At 33.0% G+C, this 24,032-nt stretch overlaps 1 protein-coding gene across 1 annotated transcript in view; it reads left to right on the top strand.

Annotated features, from left to right (window-relative positions):
- LRP1B (LDL receptor related protein 1B) overlaps positions 1-24,032 on the top strand; it is a 1,854,983-nt gene that overhangs the window by 1,250,880 nt on the left and 580,071 nt on the right. The window contains exons 28-29 of the mRNA XM_077767810.1: positions 19,036-19,167; positions 20,501-20,728. Coding sequence (XP_077623936.1) covers positions 19,036-19,167; positions 20,501-20,728 — 360 coding nt within the window. The remainder of the gene's footprint in view (positions 1-19,035; positions 19,168-20,500; positions 20,729-24,032) is intronic.

The following is a 24,032-nucleotide window of genomic DNA, read 5'->3' on the forward strand; positions in this document are numbered from 1 at the left end:
ATTTATTTGTGTCTACTATATAACTGTCTTATAATAATATTACTAATTATAATAATATTAGCACCTGACACTTGCTAATTTTCATTCCAATTCTATGAGGAAGGTATTAGCATCATAGTTTTATAGATAAGGAACCTAAGGAAGATAAATACTAAGTTATTTCCTCAAGGTCTATAGCCAGAGATTGATTGCCCAGTATCTGAATTCAAGGAAAGTGACCTCAAAATTTTTGCCTTAACCACTGTGCTCTACAAGCAGAAATTTGAGATTCTCCTTGGAATTGTTATTTCATGTCACCAGATGGCAGTAGAGAGTCAAGTTTTATTGACATTAAAGTGGGACAAACTAATTCCTACCTTCTTGGAGTTTATAGTCTAAAAGGGGAACAAACTTAAATTAACAACTAGGATCAATAAAATAACTGTTATCATGGGTGGATTTTGAATATAAGAGTATAGTAAATATATTTTAAAAGGCAGTAGAGTGTGTTCCTACAAAGACCTTGGGTTAGTCTAATTCAACCCATTCCTCTGTCACTCACTCACTAGTCTTGTCACCTGAAGCAAAATAATTCACTGGGATCTCACTTCCTCATTTGTAGGTTGAAGCAGCTAGAGGTAAGGAGGAAGTAAATGGGAAACAAGATTGGGCAGGGATCAGACCATGCTGGGATTTATATGGCCCTTTCAAGGTAGTCATTCAATTTGAGGTTAAAGACAAAAAAAGAGGAGATTTCCCAAGAATATTATAGAAAATGAGAAGAGGGCAAAGACAGAGCGTTGAAGAAAGTGAACACTGGAAGGCAAGGTAGAATGCTGAGCAGGTGACCAAGAGGTTCCAGAAAAAAAGAGATTAAAAAAAAAAGCTAAGAAAAGTTTCAAGATGATGGTAGCCACCTCTCATGGAGAAGTGAAGAAAGATAAAGACATTAAGTGTACTAAGTGGATTTGTCAATTTGGAGGACAGCCAGCGTTAATTTAATTTAGAACAATTTCAGTGGAGCTATTTGCGTGTGTTTTTAATAAACAGAAGTGTGTCTGAGGTTAGGTATTATTATATATTTTCAAGCTTTTTTACTTAAAAATATAATGTATTGAGCAAAAGAACTATGTTATTAAGTAGCACAATACAAATGCAAAGGAAAAAAAAAGCAACCTTCATAACAATTAGCTTAGAAGATGTAATTAAGAGGAAAATGCTAGAGCCAGACTGTTGGGTTCACATTCTAATTTTGTCCTATCCTGACTGTATGACCATTATCCATACTACTTTTTTCATCTTAAAATTGAATCATTGAGTAGATTAAATGCATTACTTTCTTTTATTTTATTTTTACTTTTTTTTTTGAAAGAGAGAGATAGAGAGCAAGTGGGGGAGAGGCAGAGGGAGAGGGAGACAGAATACCAAGCACGCTCTGCACCATTAGCAGAGAGTCAGATACAACGCTCAAACTCAATGTGAGATCATGACCTGAGTTGAAGAGCTGGACATTTATACAGCTGAGCCACCAAGTGCCAAGTGCCCCTGCATTAGTTTCTTTTTAAAGCTCTTAGAAGATAACTGACAAATAGTAAGCACTACATAAATGTTAAGTACATGGTAGGTAGGTAGGTAGGTAGGTAGGTAGGTAGATAGATAGATAGGTAGATAATAGCTAGCTAGCCAGATAGATAGACAGACACACAAATTACTTTACTTTGTTTTACCCAATCACCGTCCCTCCACTCCCATTAAAAGGGAAGTTGTTTATAAACATGGAGAAAGTATAACTTTCTTCTTTTGTATGCAGACTTCTCCCATCCAGCAGGTTGGCCATCCTTCTGTGTCCGCAGCTCACAGGTGTTTCCTTAATCACGACTTCAGGTGTAATTTAATATCCAGCATAGTTCAGTTTTTTTCATGAATCAAGAAAGATTCCACCACTCTGATGTTGTTGTTGTTGTTTTTATTTTTCTTCTATATTCCTTTACTTCGTGTGATTGGCATCTATTCCTGAAATAATTCCAAAATATGATTGTTACTTTAAATCTAGAATGTTGGAAGTACTTTATCATTTAGACTGTCACCAATTACAAGATATTTTCCCATTTTTAAGAAACATTTCTCTTTCTGGAAAAATCTCAGTTCAGTGGGGACTTAATAAATATTTGTTGATATAAATAGTACTCTTTTGTAGGAACCATTTTATTTTACTTTCCAAGACAGGCTATTGGTTCAATTATCCCTTTCAATTTTGTTCTTGAAACCCATAGTGACTGTCAAATATGCAAACTATTTTGTATAATACATTAATGACAAAATTTTTAGGAAAATCAAAACCCACAGACAAAATGAATGAGACATGAGATTATTCAGTTACAAACAACAATTAGATTAAAATTATACTCCAAGGCAGTATCCGTCCCACATCGCTGCTTTGTAAAGCACCTATGAATTGTTAAGAGAAAGAATGAATCTAGGTGAATTGGTTCATTTAGAGAAGTAGAATGCATAATGGTTGGAGGCTCATATTCTAGAATCTGAAACCTATATCCCTCTTAAAGGTTCTGTGATTTTAAGTCTTTTTCCCTATTCAAAATTAAGTTTACTCTTCTATAAAATGGGGGTAATTCATTTTTATAAACAAAACTGGGTAATAAGAGGAATAAAGGAAATAGTGCTTGCAAAGCACTTAGCACATTTTCTAGCATAATGTGATAAAAATAAATTATTCCACTTTGAAACCTTTACTCTTTTTATCAATTTTTATCTCACTTGCCTATTATGTTATATGGCAATATAAGAACAACTGTGGGCTCTGTCTCAAAGAGTAGTTTAGAACATTGAAATGATCTAAGTACCTACAATTGCTTCAATAAAATATACCTAGAGAAAATAAAAATTTTATTTACAACATTGTAAGAAAATTAGCTGATCTTATTTTGAAAAAAGAAAGGATCTGTATTCTCAGAATATTAGTAATATCATTGCTCCTTCAGGGGACAAAAATGTCACTTATGAAACTTAAAGAAGGAGGGACTCCATTTGGGGCTATAAGTGTATTTAATCATCAGCAACATTTATCATATTAATAAAAAGGTTTAAGAAAAAAGAAATACTCCTGAAACCATGTTACAACATAGAGGTGAATCTCAAATATTTGCAAATTACTTAAATCATCTAGTTCCACATTTCATCTAACTACATGTCATAAAAGTCAAATGTTTCTTTCTCTATGTACCTCTATAGACATATACATATGTAGATGTATACATACATGTATGTATATTTGTTTGTGTGTATGTATACACTCCATCCTACGTATTATTGACGGTGTTAAAAAACATATTATTTCTCCTGCTGTTTAATAGTATCTCTTATTTCAAATTTTTATGGGCTGTCAGTAAGGAATTTATTTTATTTTGCATGAACCCTATTTTAAAATGCTAATATTTCAGGTGCCTGGGTGGCTCAGTTGTTTGAGAATATGACTGTTGATTTGTCTAGCATCACAATTCCAGGATCATGGGATCGAGCCCCCCTTAGCTAGAGTCTGCTTAAGATTCTCTCTCTCTCTCCTTCTGTCCCTCTCCTCCACTTGTGCTTTCTCTTTCTCTCTCTTTAAAATAAAAAATAATAATCATGATAATAAATACAAATAAAATGCTAATATTTCTAAGAATGGTAAGCTTGTGTGAAATAGTTAAATCAAACTGCTACCACCTTTACTTGTATTTAATACCAGCTTTGAAGAGATAGGATTCTAACTGAGGTGAAGTGAAAGGCATGTGATGTGAAAGCAAGGAGGAACTTTTGAGATTTGAGTAAACCTGTGAGGCTTCCATAACGAGGAGCTTAGAACTTCATACAGTACTGAGATCCTCGTAGAAGAAAGAGAGTAAATGAACAAGAAAGAAGAAAAAAGGAGAGTTGAAACATGCCAAAGACATGTTGCCTCATTCTAACTATTGATATAAAAAGACACAGTGGAACTCACTTTCTCCTCTTATATCTTCTTCCTATAATACATAGCCCTCAGCTGCCAGTACCAGTTATATAGATGAGCACACAATTTAGTTTCTTAATGAATCCTTCTGTGTTATCTTAAAACCATATTATGAATTAATGGATTTGGTTGGTTTATCTGAAAAACTAAATTACTATTTTTATCATTATTTTTGGCAAAATATAATAGAAATATCAAACTAAACTGCAAAAGAATTTATATGCAGGTAGTAAGTTTAGCTGCTTTATCAATTGCTATTTTTGAAACATGCAATATACCTTGCAGTAATAGAAAAGAATAGTAAAGGAATCATCAGAATTCTTTCTGCCTTGGTACACTGTTTGGTGTACTTGCCTAAGTCATGCGAATCTAAGTCAAGTGACTTAGAGCCCTCTATTCAAATCTACCAAATTTCTGAATTCATGGTTCTACTTCCAGATCAGGACTTTCCAGTCTCTACATTGTTCACATTGTCAACCAGATAATTCTGAGAGGAGGAAAGGGGGTTTCCCTTGCATTGCAGGAAGTTAATCAGCATTCCTAGCTACTAGTATGCCAGTACTATCTCTAATCAACCATAAATGTCTCCAAATATTCCCCAGTGAACCCTAAAGGTGGGGGGAGGGCAGGCAAAATCCCCACCAGTACCATCACCAACAGGTTGAAAACCATGTTTTAAATAAGAAAGCTTTTTATAATTACAAAATCATTATAAAGCTAGAAACTTGATGCTTATTCTTTCAAACCATACAGCAAGTGCAATGAGTACAGCAAGCAAATTAAGATATCAGAAAGACACCTAAAGTCATTTCTTTTAGAATAACTAACTGAAAGTTCATTGGTATTTTAAGATACATATTACCACCAAATATAACATGATATAACATGTATGTTTTCACCCTTTTACAAAGAACTTTGCACAAATAAAAGGAAATAGTATTTTTGGCTTTTAGAATTTTTCCCATTGAAGTACAGATATTTAGAGAAGATCAGATATAATTTTTAAGACATTTTATTTACTTCATGAAAATAGAGTAGAGAATAAAATTAATCCATAAAATATTATATAAATTGATGAAAGTAGCCCCTACATACGTAGTATTTCTGAGATCTGGTGAAACTAAAGCAATAAGAACATCTTTCACTTGCGCATATTTTATTATATGTGTTTTTTGAATAAGCAATTAATTCCAGTTCTTCAGCATCAAATCTTATAATTTGAAGGTATTTCTCAAAAGGAAAATAGAATTTGGGATTAGTGTTTAATTTTAAGATCCATTTAAAAATTCCTCTTTAAAAATATTAAATTAATTTCTAAAAGGAAAATTACATGGATAAATTATCTTATTATATTAGTAATTGTTTTGTACCAATTAAGTTTATTAGCAGGAAGAATATTAGTTACTTTTTAAAAAATGACTACATAAGAGGAAAAAAAATCTTTCTCTTATCTAATAAATTATATTCTGTTATTCTGCTTTGAGCAGAGTTTTATTAAATAAATAAATATCATACATATTTTATATTGCACTAACATTTGCATATGTTTTATTTGAATTTAATGGATAAAATAATCACTTGGGCTTAAAGGGCTTATTTTTTGCTGGTGTGAAATAGACTACAATTAAATATGGTTTGCATGAAATATGAAATTATCTTTAATGATATTGTTTTCTTCACAGAGCACACATCAGTCTTATGTGATTGCATAATTAACATTTGGTTCTTCTATAAAGTATTATAATTATGCATTATTTAGTCTCTTTACCTACAACTATGATATCCTTTAGAAGATTAATTCACTTTCCAAATATTTAGATTCCTGACTCTTTAGAACGTATCCCACATACATTGATGAGTATGCATATGAATCCAAATGTCCTTAAGTCTAACACAGCAATAGATACCAGAGATATTTTACAAAAATACAATATGTATGTAAGTCATATATACAAACAATACATTGTATATAAGTCATAGTTCTTGCCAGCATGACCCTGATACTCAAAGCTCAGAGACTGACAAATTAAGGCCCTCAGACTAAATTCACCTTCCTGCCTCTTTTGTAAATAAAGTTTTATTTGAATACAACCATGCCTTTTGATTCATATATTGTTTTATGGTTGCCTTTGTACTAGAGTAGCAAAGTAGAATAGTTACTATGAAGGGCATAAGTCTTGCAAAAGTGAAAATATTTACTATTTGGCCTTTTACAGAAAAAACGGAAAGGAAGAAAGAAAGAAAGGATAGGGAAAAGAAAATGCCAGTCTCTGATTTACCAGTATTTATCAGTATATACAGACATAAAATGTATCAGTGTAGGTTACAGATAATTAGAAAATAGAGCAGTAAACAATAAATTGCTTAAGGCCTTGTAACTAAACTAATGTTGAGTGATGGAAGAAATCAGCACTAGCTACCTTCATTGTAAACCATTCTGTGAAAGAAAAATGACTTAGGGTGATTCATGAGGAAAGTTTAAGATATTTGTGATGAAGTTCCATGGGAGAAGTACACCATGTGGAAGTGGCAAAGGACAAGATATAAATATTCAGACAACAATGAGGGATTGATTTGAGCATGTGCATGATATCTGTGCAGAAGGAAAGCTGTTGAAGACATTGGAAGATAGTGTGGTGTCTTAGAAAGAGAGATTGGTATGTTCTGGGCAGTACCACAGAGTACCAGTTAGAAGGCCTCCATAGGGGTCGCACAAAGGCAACTAAGTAAAACTAACTTTATGTTGAAAGAGGAAAGGTAAAAATGGAAAGTAGGATTCACCTATTAGGGAAGTCAGATAATATTCAGTATGGTAATGAAAGAGAAGTGAAAAAAAATGCTTTGAAATTAAAATTTTATGAGTTTGGAAGGCTGATGAAATNCTCAGTACGGTAATGAAAGAGAAGTGAAAAAAAAATGCTTTGAAATTAAAATTTTATGAGTTTGGAAGGCTGATGAAATCTTTAACACAGATAAACAGAATGGATCAGGATAAAATAAAACAAACAAAAAACACCTGGAGGTTAGAGAGCTGAAGGTAAACTCTGGCCACTACCAAAAGTATCATGGAGGAAATGGTAGGAGGTAAGATTGAGACTTTGTGAGGAAGACAGTGGGGAACTATCCAATATTTTTTTAGCAAGACAGCTATATGATTAAGTCTTTGTTTTAGAAGACTAATGTATGCAATGGGGAGAAACTAGAAATCAAGAGATTACTTAGAAAGTTAGTGTAGCAATCTAAGAGAAATGAAGAGAACTTAAAATGAGCCAGATACCATGGACTTGCAGGAAATGGTGTACATGGTTAGTTACAGTACAGATTCTTAAACCCCTTACAGGGACTATGTCTTGTCTACTATTCAAACATTTTAAAAGTAAGTGGAATAACTAGGTGCTTCATAAACATTTATTCAATGAATAAATATAATATGGGTGCTTCATGTAGCTCTAAGGTTCTTTGGTTCAATTTGAGTTTAGGTAATATGAAATTTCAGTACACTGCACAGCTATCTTTGCATTGCATCTGTTAAGATTTCTTATAGCATTCCATTGACTGGTCAGCTTTTCCAGTCTCCTGGATGGAAATAAATGAGAGCGCCTTGGTCCTGTAGCAGTTTACAACCTCTGTATTGATATTGTATTCTGCATAGTATATCTTATAAAATAGCTAATTGCTTTATCTCAAATGTGGCCAAACCTTTTCTGTAAAGAGCCAGATAATTAATATTTTAGGGCTTTGCAGGCCATATGATCTCTGCTGAAACTGCTCAACTCTGCTGTTGTAGTGTGAAAGCAGCAATAGACAATGTGTAAGCTAGTGAGCATGACTATGTCATAATAAAATTTTACTTACAAAAACAAGCAGTAGCTTATATTTAACTTTGGGGTCACCATTTGTTAATACCTGCTTTATATTAAAATATGAGTATTGTGAATCAAATTCCTTAATTTGGTAGTTTGGTATCTGTTTGATTGCATGGTTAGGAACTAAAAATGTTTCATACCATTATTTCAAAGTGAGAAGAGATTAAAAAATTGAAAGAAAAAGTCATTTGGATTTTTGTATACTGTGAAGTCAGAAGATATTGTGAATATTACATTACGGTGTTATCATTAATACATATGGGCTACAAAGCCAATGTAATTTTTTACTTTATTGTGCATACAGAAGGAATTTAATTTTGCTTTTAAAAATATTTTATCACAGTTATAGGATGTTGAGAAGAGCTAATATGATTTTGGGCCAAAAATAGTAATATTCGAAGTGAAATCCAAATACCTATCTTTGAGCTGCCTTGGATTATGCTTTTAATTTCTTTGAGAGGAATAGCATTTCCTATGTCAATGTTTTTAAACAAAAATTTTCTCCTCCTTCCTCTTTCTACCTTTACTCCTCTTTATTATTTTCTTCTGGTTGGTTTGTTGTTGTTTTTTTTTTTTCTTTTTTCTCATCTTCTGTTCTTTGTCTTAAGTATTGACAACTTGGATTTTTCTCTCATTACTACAACCGGGTTACCCTGATGCCAGGTATTTAATGATTCTCAAACAGGGCCTCTTCATTCTGCCTCCTGTTCTGCAATACTTTTCTTCCTTAATAACCTTTACTTCTGCTCTTTGATTCTGTAATCTGCAATTCTTTAGGGAATCTAATCATAATACATAAATTTAAAAAAGAAGACAAAATATGTGGCATTTATTCCACGTGATAGAGGGACTTGGACCTCTAAGGAATCTTTAGACATAGGCTTCCATGCTTTTCTAATAGGTTTTATTTTTATTATTTTTTAATTGAGGTAAAATTAGTATATATTATATGAGTTTGAGCTGAATATTATACTTCCATATTTGTATACACTACAAAGCAATCACTACCATAAGTCTAGTTATCATTTGTCACATTACAATTGAGAACTAACACTCATTTTTCCTATCCCCTCAACCTCCATCCCTTCTGATAACCAGCATGTTCTCTGAGTTTGTTTTTGTTTTCATTGGGTAATTTGTTTTATTTTTACATATATAAGTGAAATCATATGATATTTGTCTTTCTCTATCTGACTTATTTCACTTAGCATAATACCCTAAAGGTCCATCCATATTGTCACAAGTGGAGATTTCCTTTCCTACAGCTGAGTAGTATTCCCTCATATCTATATCTGTCTATATCTATGTATCTATATCTATCTATATACCACATCTTTTTCTCATTTCATCCATTGATTGACACTGAGATTATTTCCATATCCTGGTTATTATAAATAATGCTGCAGTGAACACAGGGTACATACATCTCTTCAAATTAGTGTTTTTGTTTTCTTTGGGTAAATACTCAGAAGTGGAATTGCTGAATACTATTAGTTGTGTTTTCAATTTTTTGAGATATCTCCATTTGAGTTTCTGTAGTGGCTTCACCAACTTACATTGCCACCAAAAATGTCTGAATGTTCTCTTTTCTCCACATCCTCTTCAACAGATGTTATTTCTCGTCTCTTTGGCAAAGGCCATTTTAACAGGTCTGAGATGATATTCTCATTATGGCTTAAGATTTGCATTTCCCCAATAGCTAATGATGCTGAAAATCTTTTCTTTCATGTGCCTGTAAGCCATCTCTTCATCATCTTTGGAAAAATGTCTATTTACATCCTCTGTCCACTTTTTAATAAGGTTACTTCTCTTACTTTTGTTGAATTATTTGAATTCTTTATGTACTTTGGATATTAGCCCCTTATCAGATATATGATGTGCACATATCTTCTTCAGTTTAGCACCTTGACTTTTGCTTTGTTGGTGATTTCCTTTGCTGTGTAGAAATTTTTACTCTTAATGTAGCCTCATTTGTTTATTTTTGCTTTTATTTCCATACCTTCAGAGTCAGATCAAAAACAAACAAACAAAAAATACTAAGACTAATGTCAAGGAGCTTACCATCTATGGTTTACTCTAGAAATTTTATGGCTTCAGACTTTACATTCAAGTCTTTGGTCAATTTTGAGTTCATTTTTGTGTATGGTGTAAGGTAGTGGTCCAGTTTCATTATTTGGCATGTGCTCTTCCACTTTTCCCAGTACAATTCATTACAAAGACTGTCCTTTTCCTATTGTATATCTTCGACTCCTTTGTCATAAATTAAACTTACATGAGTATGTTTATTTCTGGGCCTTGTACTCTGTTCTGTATGTGTCTGTTTTTATGCCAATAATATATTGTTTTGCTTAATATAGTTTGAAATCAGAGAGCATGATACCTCCAGGTTTGTTCTCTCTCCAGATTACTTTTGGGGACAAACCTCCAGGTTTGTTCTCTCTCCAGATTACTATTCGGAGACATCTGTAGTTCTATACACGTTAGAATAATTTGTCCTAGTTTTGTGAAAAATGCCTTTGGGTGGGGATGGGCATGAAGGAGGACACTTGTGGGGATGAGCACTAAGTGTTATGTGGAATCTAATTTGACAATAAACTATTTGAAAAAAAAATGCCTTTGGGATTTAGATGGGGATTTCACTAAATCTGTAGATTGCTTTGGATATTGTGGATGCTTTAAAAATACTAGTCTTCTAATCCATAGAACAATATATCTTTCCATTTATTTGTCTTTTCAATTTTCCTATCAGTACCTTAGACTTTTCACTGTATAAGTTATCTCCTTAAATTCATTTCTCAATGTTTTGGTGTAATTGTAAATGGGATTGTTTTCTTGGTTTCTCTGGCTGATGGTTCATTATTAGTGCATAGAAATGCAACAGATTTCTGTATATTGATTTTGTATCCTGCAACTTTACTGAATTCATTTAGTTGTTTTAACATGTTTGTTTGTTGATTTGGTTTTGTGTGTGTGTGCAGTCTTTAGGGCTTTCTATATATGGGATTATGTCATCTGCAAATAGTGACAGACTTACTTATTCCTTTCTAAGTTGGATGCCTTTTATTTCTTTTCCTTGCCTAATTGCTGTGGCTAGATATTCCAATACTATGCTTAATAAAATTGGCTAGCATTGGCATCATTGTCTTGTTCCCGATCTTAAAGGAAAAACATTTAGCTCTTCACTGTTGAGTATGATGATAGCAGTAGTATGGCCTTTATTATACTGAGATACATTCCCTTTAGAGCCACTTTGTTGAGAGTTTTTCTCATAAATGGATATTGAATATTGTCAAGTGTGTTTTTCTGCATCTTTGAGGTAACATATGATTTTTATTTTTCATTTTGTTAAAGTGGTGTATCACTTTGATTGAATTGTGAATGTTGAAACATCCTTGTGCCCCTGAGGATAATTACCACTTGATCATAGTATATAATCTCTTAATGCATTGTTGAATTCTGTTTGCTAATATTTTAGTGAGGATTTCTGTGTGGATGTTCATCTGAGATATCAGCTTGTAATTTTATTTATTTGTGGTATTCTTTCCTAATTTAAGTATCAGGGTGGTCTCTTAAGATGAGTTGAAAGCATTTGCTCTTCTTCAATTTTTTGAAAGAGTTTGAGAAGTGTAATTATTAATCTTTTTGCATGTTTTGTAGAATTTACCAGTGAAGCCATCTGGCTCTGGATTTTTGTTTCTTGGGAAGTTTTTGATTACTGATTCAATATTCTTGCTTATAATCAGTTTATTTATATGGTCCATTCATTCATAATTCAGTCTTGGAAGATTGTACACTTTGGAAATGTATCCATTTCTCCTAGATTATCTAATTGGTCAATGTTTCTTTAGTAGATTTTTAATAATCCTTTGTATCTCTCATATCTGATTTTACTCTTTGAGTCATCTCTTTTTTTCTTGTTGAGTCTAGGTAAAGGTTTATAAATTTTATTTTTTTTCAGAGAATCAGCTCTTGGCTTTCTTGATCATTTCCTTCATCTTTTTAGTCTCTATTTAATTTCTACTCTGATCTTCATTATTCCCTTCATTCTACTAGCATTGGACTGTATGTGTTCTTTTTTCTTTATTTCTCCTTTAAGTGTAGAGTTAGATTTTTTGTTTGAGATTTTTCTTATTTCCTCAGGTTACCCTATCTTGCTATAAACTTCCCTCATAAAACAGCTTTTGCTGCATCTCTCAGATTTTTAGACTATTGTATTTCAATTTTTTCCCAGTATTTTTTTTCTTTTTTTCTTTTATCATTGACCCATTGGCTGTTTGGTAGTATATTGTTTAATCTCCACGTAATTGCAATCTTTCCATTTCTCTTCCTCTAATTGATTTCTAGTTTTATACTGTTGTGATTGAAAAAGGTGCTTGATATGATTTCAGTTTTTGTAAATTTATTGAAACTTGTTTAGTGACCTAACATCTTATCTGTCTGAAGAATGTTCCATGTACACTTGAGAAGAATATATGTTCTGCTTTTGGATGGAATGTTCTGCACATATCTAAGTCTAGATGGTCGAATGTGTTATTTAAGGGCAATGTCTCCTTATCGATTTTATGTCTCAACATCTATAAATTGATATAAGTGGCATATTAAAGTCCATTACTATTATTTTATTGATGTCAATTTCTCTCTTTTGACTATTAATATTTGCCTTATGTATTTAAGTGCTTCTTTGTTGGGTGAATACTTCAAATGTTATATCTTTGTGTTGGACTGGACATTATGTAATGCCCTTGTCTTTTGTATAGTTTGTGTTGAAGATTATTTTGTCTGATATAAGTAAAACCTCTAGAACCTTTCTTTTAAACTTTCCATTTGCATCATTTTTAATCCCTTCACTTTTATTTATTTTTTTAAATTTTTAATGTTTATGTATTTATTTTTGAGAGCGAGCAGGGAACACATGTGGGTATGAACGGGGAGGAACAGAGAGAGCAAGAGAGAAAATCCCAAGCAGGCTTCTGATGCAGGGCTGAATCCCACCATGTTGAGATAAGGATGTGAGCCAAAATCAAGAGTTGGACATGTAACCAACTGAGCCAATCAGGCATCACCCCCTTCACTTTTAGTATTTCTGTGTCCTTAGATCTAAAATGAGTCTCTTGCAAGCAATATATGTAGGGGTCTTGTTTTTGTTTTGTTTGTTTGCATGTGCTTGTTTGTTTCCATTCAGCCTCTTTTTATCTTTTGATAAAAAGATAAATTAGTCCATTTACATTTAAAGAAATATTGATACATGTGTACTTATTGCCATTTTGTTGATTGTTTTCTAGCCATTTTTGTGATTTGTGTCTGCTACTTTTTTTTCTTCATTTGCTCTCTTCCCTTGTGGTATGGTGATTTTCTTTAGTGTTATGTTAAAATTCCTTTCACATTTCTTTTGTGTATCTACCATAGATTCTTGTTGATTTGTGGTTACCGTGAGGTCCACATATAGCACAATGGATGTTATGGATGGATAGATGGATGGATGGATAGATAGATAGATGATATACACACACGTGTAAAGTCTTTTTTTAAGTTGATAGCATCTTAATTTTGACACATTCTAAAACTACATTTTTATTTCCTTTCTCTATTGTGTGTTCTATTTTTAATGTCATATTTTACATATTTTCATTTTGTGTATCCCTTAACTACTTATAATAGCTATAGTTAATTTTACTACTTTTGTCTTTTAACCTTCATATTAGCTTTATAAGTAGTGAAGCCATTACCTTTACCATATATTTACATTTACCAATGAGATTTTCATTTTCATATGTTTTCTTGTTACTGTTTATGCCTTCTTCTTTTTAGCTTAAAGAAATCTCTTTAATATTTTTTGTAAGACCAGTCGGTGTTGATGAAAGTTTTTATTTTTTGGTTGTCTGGAAAACTCTATTTCTCTTTTAATTCCAAATAAGAAACTTTCCAGGTAAAGTATTTTTGATTAGAAGTTTATTTGTCTGTTTGTTTTTCCTTTCAGCACTCTGAACAGCACTCATCCCATTCCCTTGTGGCTTATAAACTTTCTGCTAACAAATATGCTGATAACCTTAAGATTACATTGTATGTAAGAATTTTTTTTCTCTTGCTGCTTTAAGATTTTCTCTTCATCTTTAAATTTTGACATCTTAATTATAACATATCTTGGTTTAGATCTCTTTGTGTTTATTTGATGTAGAACTCTGTTCCTAGAACAGGATGCCTGATGCCTATATTTTTTCCTCTATATTAGGAAAGTTTTCAGTTATCATTTATGTTTTTCTTCTTCAAGTTTTTATTTAGATTCCAGTTAGGTAACATACAAGGCAATATTAGTTTCAGGTGTAGAATCGAGATATTCATCTATTACATATAGTACCCAGCACTCATCACAACAAGTGCCCTCCTCATTACCCATCATACTCTCAATCCATCCCACCACCCTCCTCCCCTCCAGTAACCTTCAGTTTGTTCTCTATAGTTGAGAGTCTGTTTTCTGATTTACTCCCCTTTCCTCCCACCCCCCTGTTCATCTGTTTTGTTTCTTAAAATCCACATATAAGTGAAACCATATGGTATTTATCTTTCTCTGACTGACTTATTATTTCACTTAGCATAGTACTCTATAGCTCCATCCATGTCATTGCAAATGACAAGATTCCATTCTTTTTTATGACTAAGTAATATTCCAGTGTGTGTGTGTGTGTGTGTGTATGTGTGTGTGTGTATACTTCATCTTCTTTTTCCATTTATCGGTCAAAGGACATTTGAGTTCTTTCCATAATTTGTCTATTTTTGACAATGCTGCTATAAACCTCAAGGTGCATGTATCTCTCCAATCAGTATTTTTGCATCCTTTGAGTAAATATCTAGTTGTGCAGTTGCTGGGTTGTAAAATCGTTCTATTTTTAACTTTTTGAGAAGCCTCCAAACTGTCTTTCAAGGTGGTTACACAAGTTTGCATTCCCACCAACAGTGCAACAGTGCAAGAGAGTTTCTCTTTCTTTACATCCTCCCAACACCTATTGTTTCTTGCACTAGTAATTCTACCCATTCTGATAGGTGTGAGGTAATACCTCATTGTAGTTTTGATTTATATTTCCCTGATGATCAGTGATATTGAGCATTTTTTCATGTGTCTCTTATTCATCTGTATATCTTCATTGGAAAAATATCTATCATATTTACTGCCCATTTTTAAGTGGATTATTTGTTTTTGGATATTGACTTTTATAAACTCTTTATATATTTTGGATGCTAACTCTTTGTCAGTTATGTCATTTGCAAATATCTTCTCCCTTTCCAGAGGTTGCCTTTTTGTTTTGTTGACTGTTTCTTTCACTGCACAGAAGCTTTTTATCTTGATGAAGTCCCAGTAGTTTAGTTTTACTTTTGTTTCCCTTGCCTCAGGAGACATATCTGGTAAGATATTGCAATGACTGATGTCAAAGAGGTTACTGCCTGTGTTCTCCTCTAGGATTTTGGTGGTTTCCTGTCTCACATTTAGGTCTTTCATCCATTTTGAATTTATTTTTGTGTATTGTGTACATAAATGGTCCAGTTTCATTATTTTGTATGTTGTTGTCTATATTTCCTAATATTTGTTGAAGAGACTATCTCTTTCCCATTGGATATTCTTTCCTGATTTATCAAACATTAACTGACCAAATAGTTTGGGGTTCATTTCTGGGTTTTCTCTTCTGTTCCATTGATCTATGTGTCTGTTCTTGTGCCGTACCTTACTGTCTTGATCAGTCATTATTTATTTAAATAAACTGACTACTACCCTTCTCTCTTTCTTCTCCTTCTAGGACCCCTATAATGCATATGTTATTATGTTTGATGTTGTCCAACAGGTCCCTTAAGCTATCTTTACTTTTATAATAATAATAATAGTACTTTAAAAGTAATTATTAGTTTTATAATAATAATAAATAATACTAAAGTAAATATTCACTTTAATAATAATAAAATATTAAAGCAATTATTATTATTATTTTCCTTTTTCCTTCGCTACTTGGTTCATTTCCACTGCCTTGTCTTCTAGGTTGCTCATCCATTCTTCTACTTAACCTAGTTTGATTTTGAACATCTCTACTGTGTTTTTTATTTCTCATTATTTTATTGTTTTGTAAACTCTGTGGCTTCCTTTGGTACTGTCTTATTTTTCTATCCCTTTGTTTAAGTTCTCACTATGTTCATCCATTCTCCAGAGTTCAGTAAACATCTTTATGAACATTACTTTGAACTCTTATCTGGTAGATTACTTACCTCTGCTACATTAAGGTCTTCTTCTGAGGTTTTGTCTTATTCTTTTATTTGGAACATATTCCTCTGCTTCCTCATTTTGCTTGATCCTGTTCGTTGTTGTTTTTGTTATTGTTGTTGTTATATTTGTTTTTGTTTTTTTATTTGTATTAGGTGAAACAGAGATCTTCTTTAGTCCTGAAGGAGTAGACTTGCATAGGATATAAACCTTATGGTTCATTTTTTTTTTTTTTCAATTTGATTGTTTCTCAGACATTTGTGATCATCTAAGTAGCCTAATTTATTCTTCATAGGTCCCAGTTGCTGAGGGTAGGCCAAGACCTGTCAGTGTTCCAAAGGAGTAATTTTAGATAGTGCACAGTCTCAGAAAAATCATAACCCAGATCCTCAGGCAGCAGCTTTTAAGGTGTTTAAATATAGTCTTATGAGTTATAGTCATAAACCATGCTGAATTTCAAACCTGAGGGATTTGGGCAACAGTTGCAAAACTTATGGTTTTAGACATATGTATAATCTCTTTTCTGGAAGATATCAGTAAGGTGTGTGGGGGAAGAGAATGGGCACTAATGTGGTGTTTCTCTATTTAGGTTCCCAGAAGCACCTCTGACTCTGACCTCTGGATATGCTCAGGCCAGAGTTATAGAACAAGAGAATAGGCCTTTTTCACACAAATACTAGTGGAGTGTTTCAGTTTATTTATGCAGTGTCCTGTGGGTGGGAGCCTGTCAATGTCTGCTTCTCCAAATGTTTCAGACCCATGAGGCAGTGTCTCCTGTGAGGGCTGTACATGCCTGCCAGCTGTGGTGGGACAGGCAGTGGCTACAGTGCATGAGGGTGGTGTGCTTGGCTGGTCAGCTAGAGCTGAGCAGGCTGTGTCTTTGGTGTGTGGAGTCAGGGTGATCTGACTGGAACTAGCAGTGAGTGGTGGGAGGGATTGCAACAATGGCCCCTCCTAGTTCTAGCAATAATAAGACAGAAGGAAAATGCCAAATGGTACCTGCCAGAATCACTATCCTCAGAGGGCATGTCGCCATAGTCCTGCCTCCCTGACAGAAGTTTTACGATTAACATATCAGCTTCCTTCCTTCAAACTGTTGCTTTTATTCTGGGTTTCAGGGAGAGTGGGTCTGTGTGTCAGCCATTTAAGAGTGGATTTTCCATTCCCTATAGCACTATAATTTTCCTGGAAGTAAGCCTATGGAGGTAAGACAGATGCTCTAAGGGCTCATCTCTTCAATGCAGTTGCCAAAGGTTGGGTTGCCTGATGTGGGACACAAACCCCTCACTTTTCAGGGCCGACTTCTATAAATAAGACCCCACCTTACTTTGGTTTGCAGTCCCTGAGGTGTGATTTCTTCTGAAACCATATCTCTACCTCTCCTACCTGTCTCAATGTGGCCCTTCTATCCTTTGCTATGGAGGTGCTGTTTGGCTAGCTTTCAGGTCCTTTGTCCTAAGGAATTGTTCTATATAGGGCTGTAGGTTTGTTGTGTTCATGAGAGGAGGTGAGTTTAGGATGCTTTTATGCCACCATCTTAAAATCTCTCGTTAATTGATTTTCTTAGGAAAATGTTTCTGTGGCTTTCATTTCCATTTATTTATTTATTTTGTTTGTTCATTTGTTTGATTTTAAAGTTTATTTATTTATTTTGAGAGAGAGAGAGAGAGACAGAAAGAAAGATAGTATAGGAGAGAGCAGAGAGAAAATCTCAAGCAGGCTCTGCATTGTCACCACAGAGCCAATGCAGGGCTCAAACTCACAACCTGTGAAAACATGACCTGAGCCCATATGAAGAATCAGATGCTTAACTGAGCCATCGAGACATCCTATTTATTTATTTTTAATCAAATTCAAAGGCATTGATTATTTTCATTACCTTAGTGGGAAGGCTGCTAAATATTGGCAAAAGTCACGTTGAGTATCAAGTACAGTTAATTTTTCATATCCTCTACAATTTAATTTAACCCATTGATTTTTATTCTGTGTGCTTTAAAACTCTACAGGACTAACATTAACTACTCTGAACAACAGGTCCACTTGTTAGAAAGATAAAATAATTTGAAAAAATATGGCTGGTGGAATCAGAAGTTGTAACACTTTTCTGCCTTTAATTTAGTATCCTCATTCTACCAGATATGGTTTACAAAAATAAAGTTTAAAAGAAGAGTTATTGATCAACTGAGATTAAAATCTTATCAAAAGTCATAATGATAGAATAAGAAACACAAAAATAATAAGAGAATCACAGTGAACTACAAAATTTAATATTCCATTCTAAAATTGAATGTATCATAACTTACTTATACAGTAGAGCTCAGCTAATATGTGTATGTGGAAGAAACTTTAGCCAGTAGTACAAAAAAAAAAAAAGTAGATGTCTTAATAATGAAGGAAGATCAATATTTCTTAGGCCTCTGATTTTATAAAAAGGGTATGGCTTGAAGAAAGGATAAATATGTAACAATGGTTTCCTAAGGAAGCAGCAAGAGTGCTGTGATAAGGCAAGAAGGGGGTCTATATGGTAAGTTAGGAAAACAACAACATCCATTGATACACTCAATTCCTGGATTATGGTTTACTTTAGTCTATTATAAACTAAATTGAATCATTATTCCTGTTTTGTTTTTTTCTCAAAACAGCTAAAAAATCTTTGCTTCTAAGGCAATAGAATTCATACACTTCAACTTGCAGAAAATTGAGGGAGTTAACTTAGTTGTTATCTTTGAAGAGTAAAAATGTTTTTGTTAATATAATCTCCTTGTATGATTGTCTATTATTGTCATATTAATCACCCCACGTTATTAATCAGTAATGCATGCTATATAGGGAACTTCACTTTGAATCATTAAGTGAATAACCCTTGTCAACCTCACAGGTTCCCTAATATATATATATATATTTTTCTTTTTCACTGTTAATATTTCACTGTGTAATTACAGCTACCAATCCCTGCGCAGCTAATGACGGCAAAGGCCCCTGCTCTCATATGTGCCTGATCAATCATAATAGGAGTGCTGCTTGCGCATGCCCCCACTTGATGAAGCTTTCCTCAGACAAGAAGACCTGCTATGGTAATTTCTTGGAGTTCTCATCTAAAATTCAAATTGAATTCTCTCAAATTGTATTAGCATTAAGAGTTTCCTCAAAGTGAACCAGAAGAGATTTTTAATGCCCTTAAAAATATTTGATGCAATGCTATTTCCAGACTCTATTGATGATTCATCTACTTTGGAGAAGACTGACAAATTCTTTAAATATGTGATATGCTGCACTTTGCTGTTTATTACCTTATTCATTTTATTTCCCTGTCACTTTCTGATTTGGTGTGTTAGCAGAATTTATCTCTACAAAACAGGGAGATTTGTAAGTGAAAGTGCATTTTCAGAAAGTGATGATGTAGGTAACCCATGTAACAAAGAGGTACTCTATAGCTTTAATCTCCTCTTGCTCTTCTAAAGTTACTTCCGCATCATTTTATAGAAGATTAGTGACTTGAAGGGGTGAAAAATGAAGTAAAATATATAACTTTGAAATATTTCTAAAAAATATTTAAATAGTACTTTTAAACTAGAAAAAATGATTATGAAATTTATGAATGAATTCAGACTGTGAAGTTTTTCTGTTTTATTTTAATGTTGAGTAATTTTTATTTTCAGAGCAATTACCTTTAAGGACAGAAAAGAATACATTCACAAAATCTTCACTTAGGAATTTAGGCACATGTTGATTTAATTAATTTTATGCAATCAAAACCTATCTCAACAACAATAATCTCAAAGAGAGCAATGAAATAATAGAATATCTGTGACTTCTATTTAATTTCCTATTTTATAAACTCAGTTCAAGAAAAACACCTATGGAAGTAAAATGATGCAACATCACTCACAATGTTATTTGCTACAGATTTACGAAAATTTGTAAGAAAGCATGCTTTCACATTATTTGAACCCTAATTTTGATAGAGATGTGAACATGACTTTTTAGATCTCTGTTTAATTTCGTTTTATTCAGAGATACTATAGAAAAAATATTCTTAGATTCCTTCAAAAATCATTTAATACAATGCAGTACTGTTCTAATATGTACAAAGAACAAATATGGTTGTTTGACATAGGTAGAGTTCATATGTTTTAGCAATTGTTTAAAATTTTAAGATCAAATCACTGAGAATTTCTTGTTAGAAAGAAAAATAATGACAAGGATTCTAACTTGTTTCACATTTGTTTTTATTAAGTATTTTAATTTAAATAATAGATAAATCATTTCTGCCCATCAAATCTCGATTATGATTTTCTGGTGGTAAAATTCCATTAAGTCATCAACAAGTAATATTTTAGAGTTTCTAGATTGCTTCAAACTGGCAAGCTTATAAAAGAAAAACACTTATTTCCATTTCCTTTCTAGAAATGAAAAAATTTCTTCTATATGCAAGGCATTCTGAAATCAGAGGAGTGGATATTGATAATCCATATTTTAACTTTATCACGGCCTTTACAGTCCCTGACATTGATGACGTTACTGTGATAGACTTTGATGCATCTGAAGAACGTTTATACTGGACAGATATTAAAACACAAACCATTAAACGGGCTTTTATTAATGGAACAGGATTGGAAACTGTTATCTCAAGAGGTAAGAGTTTTGCAGAGTACAACTTAAAAAAAATGTTACTCAATTTGTAATAATCACAAGTCTCTTTTGTATTCTTTTTTCTATTATCCAATTCTGTGTTGTTAACTGAAAGTTGGAATAGATTATTCAGAGATTTAATAATATGCTATGTCCTAGCAATTGTAGAATGCTATAATTATGTTGTACATAGTACTCTAATAACTAGAAATTTAGTTTCAAATGAAGGAAAAAAAACCTCAAAAGGAATCTCCTTAAAATTTACAGATTTCTAAACAAACATATTTGAAGACTCCTTTTTGCTAATGGGGGAATTGTAATGAGTGCACACAGAAAATGTAGGACATTGGAAAGGACTGGGTTTCCCTCTCTGAAGCTTATTATCAGCTACTTTTGCATAAATTTCTACAGAACTAGACTACACAAATAAGACTATTCGTATCCACTTCCTCACCTAGCAGGTTGAATCATAGGTTATTGGTAAATGTTGTTAACTTAGCCATTGATAAACCAGGTAACTTTTCCCAAAGTTGAAACCATAGTTGAAATGAAGTGAGATATACATATAAATGCAGTAGTTGAACTTTAAATATTTAACATTGAATTATCCTAATCATTTTTTGAATTTTGGTATAGTGTGATTCCTTGGTCTGTTGTTGTTACTTTAGTGTATCTTAAATGAGTATCTGCTCTTTTCCATGACTGTAAAACCTGACAAGACAATTTCTGTTCAATTTCCTCCTCCATAATCATGACAGAGTGATTTGGAAGAGGATAGAAGAAAGGGTGATCAGTAATCCATATAGATATAGAAAATTCTCATGTTTTGAAGCATACTAAAAATTTTAAAGCAGACCTTATCTGAGCAATGATCAATCTCTTAATGAAAGCAATACGAAGTACAGGTTTTAAATTCACAGGTTTTCAAGAGTTTTCCACATATCGTACTTACAAAGCTGGCTTGACTACCACTAGTAGATCTGAGAGTATTTGGCCACTAAAGTGCTCTTTACTCATCTAAATTTAGTACTGTTAAAGCAACTTAAATGAATCGATTATAAACTTATTCAAATATTTATTTCAAACTTGCCATATAAGAGTGGAACCTTTCTAAAAAGGCTAATGCAAAAATTTCTTCTTTGTACAGGATTTTCTTTTCTTCCTTTTTTTCTTTTTTTTCTTTTTTACAGAGGTAGTGGTGGGGTGAATGATTGGATAATCACTGTTAGACTAGGTAATGGTCATTAAACACCTTGAAAGATCAGTTAAAGGACATTAGGTGCTTCTCAAGACTGACAGTCAGGTGACCTTTTCATAAGAAATTCATCAGTCTAACAGAAACTTGTTAAGCACTTCATCATGAATGTGAAAACGTGAAATCCTTACCAAAAGACTTTGTGAACTGTATAAAGTAAAAGATGTGATACCTCAGAAAAATATGGGGACAATTTTCTGTCTCTGATTATAGATTGGTAGCTAGTAGTAATTTGGAATTTGTCTTTGAGAAAATCTCAAAGACTTATTTTCGTTTAGGAAACTCTGCTTATAATGATAAACCAAAAATTCAACAATGATATTTTCTAACATTACATATATTCACTAGGAGTGATAATCATTAATTTGGTTATTTTGACAAATATTAGATTATTTTACATATGATAAGAAATTGAAGAAGGATCAGTATTGACTGAATAATAGTATGGGGCATAGAACAAGAGGGTCACACTATATACAAGTTGATGACACTAAAGAAATAAATAGAAACCAAATCACTCCAGCCATTATAAGTTGTTGATTTTTATGTTATTACTGAAAATAATTAGGACCAAGGAAGTGTTTTAAGAAGGGCACGGCTATATAGTTAGGTTTGCCTTTGGAAAAGATCATTCTAGCTTTTAGATTTAGTAGAGAACTGAAGAGGTCTAAGGTAGGGGGTAGGTGGGCCATGGACTCTGGGAGACTCGTTCATTGGCTGCTATAGTGGTTTTAGTAAGAAGTGATAGAAACCTGGACTAGAAAGGAGACGAGAGAGATCGAGAAATGTGGGAGAATTATAGAAATATCAAAGGGTGAAAATATAAAGGAACTTAATTAATTGGATATGTAGGGTGAGGAATAGGCATTGTCAAGGATAAGTCCTTCATTTCTGGCTACCCTACAAGTTGAATGATGTTGCGTTTTCCTTTCTTCCAGAGTGAAAACTTGTTAAGGGACTGATTTATCTTTCCATTATTAGAAAGCTCAAGATGAACTTTTGACAGTTCAGTTTGTGAACTCATCAAAGTATCTCAAATCCTGCCAGTAATTGTACTTTATTTTATCCTTTCATCTGTTAGATTCCCTGAGAATGGCTGACCTTTCTCTTACTTCTTACATGTTGGCCTCTGTATTTTCGCACTTTGCTATCCTTCTTCTACTGGACTTTTTCTTGAGAGAGGCTTTCTTTCCTTATCTTCTTTAGCCTAAGTCTAATGTGAAACGTGCTTCCAAAATCAGGCTCTACATTAGTCCATTGCCCCACAAAGACCATTTTCTTGGAAAAACACTGAGGCTGTCTGGGTCAAGCCTTCATGAAGGGGTCTAGAAATAGTTTGCCTGCCTTGCCATTCTCCATATCCAGAGGTACTAAGCTGTTCTTAATTTATGTACTACCTACATGAGCTCTTTGTTATTGTGACTTGTACAAGGTACACCTCATCAGAAGCATAAAAACTAACACATGATTGTAGGCACATTTGTAGTATAAATTAACTAATATTTATTACCATATGTATATTTGTCCCTTTCACAAAAAGCAAAAGTAGATTTATTCTAAGAAAAAATAACCAACAATTCATGGCAAATGTTCTTGCTAGTGGTCTGCGACCTGACTCTCTGGTGGTAATTAATTCTTATACTTGAGTCACTGCTTGGTCTAAATATTTTTCAATTATTTATACTTTCAGGTTTATTTTTCTGATATGACAAATAATATTAGCTGTCATTAATGTGGCAAGCACCATTATCTCATATAATGTTTCCAAACCTGTAATTCAGAATTACTTTCATTCTGCAGAAGAGAAAGCTTAAGGTCCTAGAAGCTAAAAATCTGTCTCAGAAGCAAAGTGAGGAAACAATGGGAACACACATTCACACTCAGGACTGTGTGATTACAGCTCCCCTCATCCTCATTACCCTACAGTAAGAGATTTTGGGACTTCATCCCAAGTGGCTGCGTGTTGCCCGTTTATGCTCATTTGCCTCTTCTGAGTATATATATACTCAGTATATATATATATATATATACATACTACCCAAAATTATTATA

The sequence above is a fragment of the Crocuta crocuta genome, unplaced genomic scaffold, assembly GCF_008692635.1.
Source record: "Crocuta crocuta isolate KB4526 unplaced genomic scaffold, BGI_CrCroc_1.0 scaffold154, whole genome shotgun sequence".
NCBI lineage: Eukaryota > Metazoa > Chordata > Mammalia > Carnivora > Hyaenidae > Crocuta > Crocuta crocuta.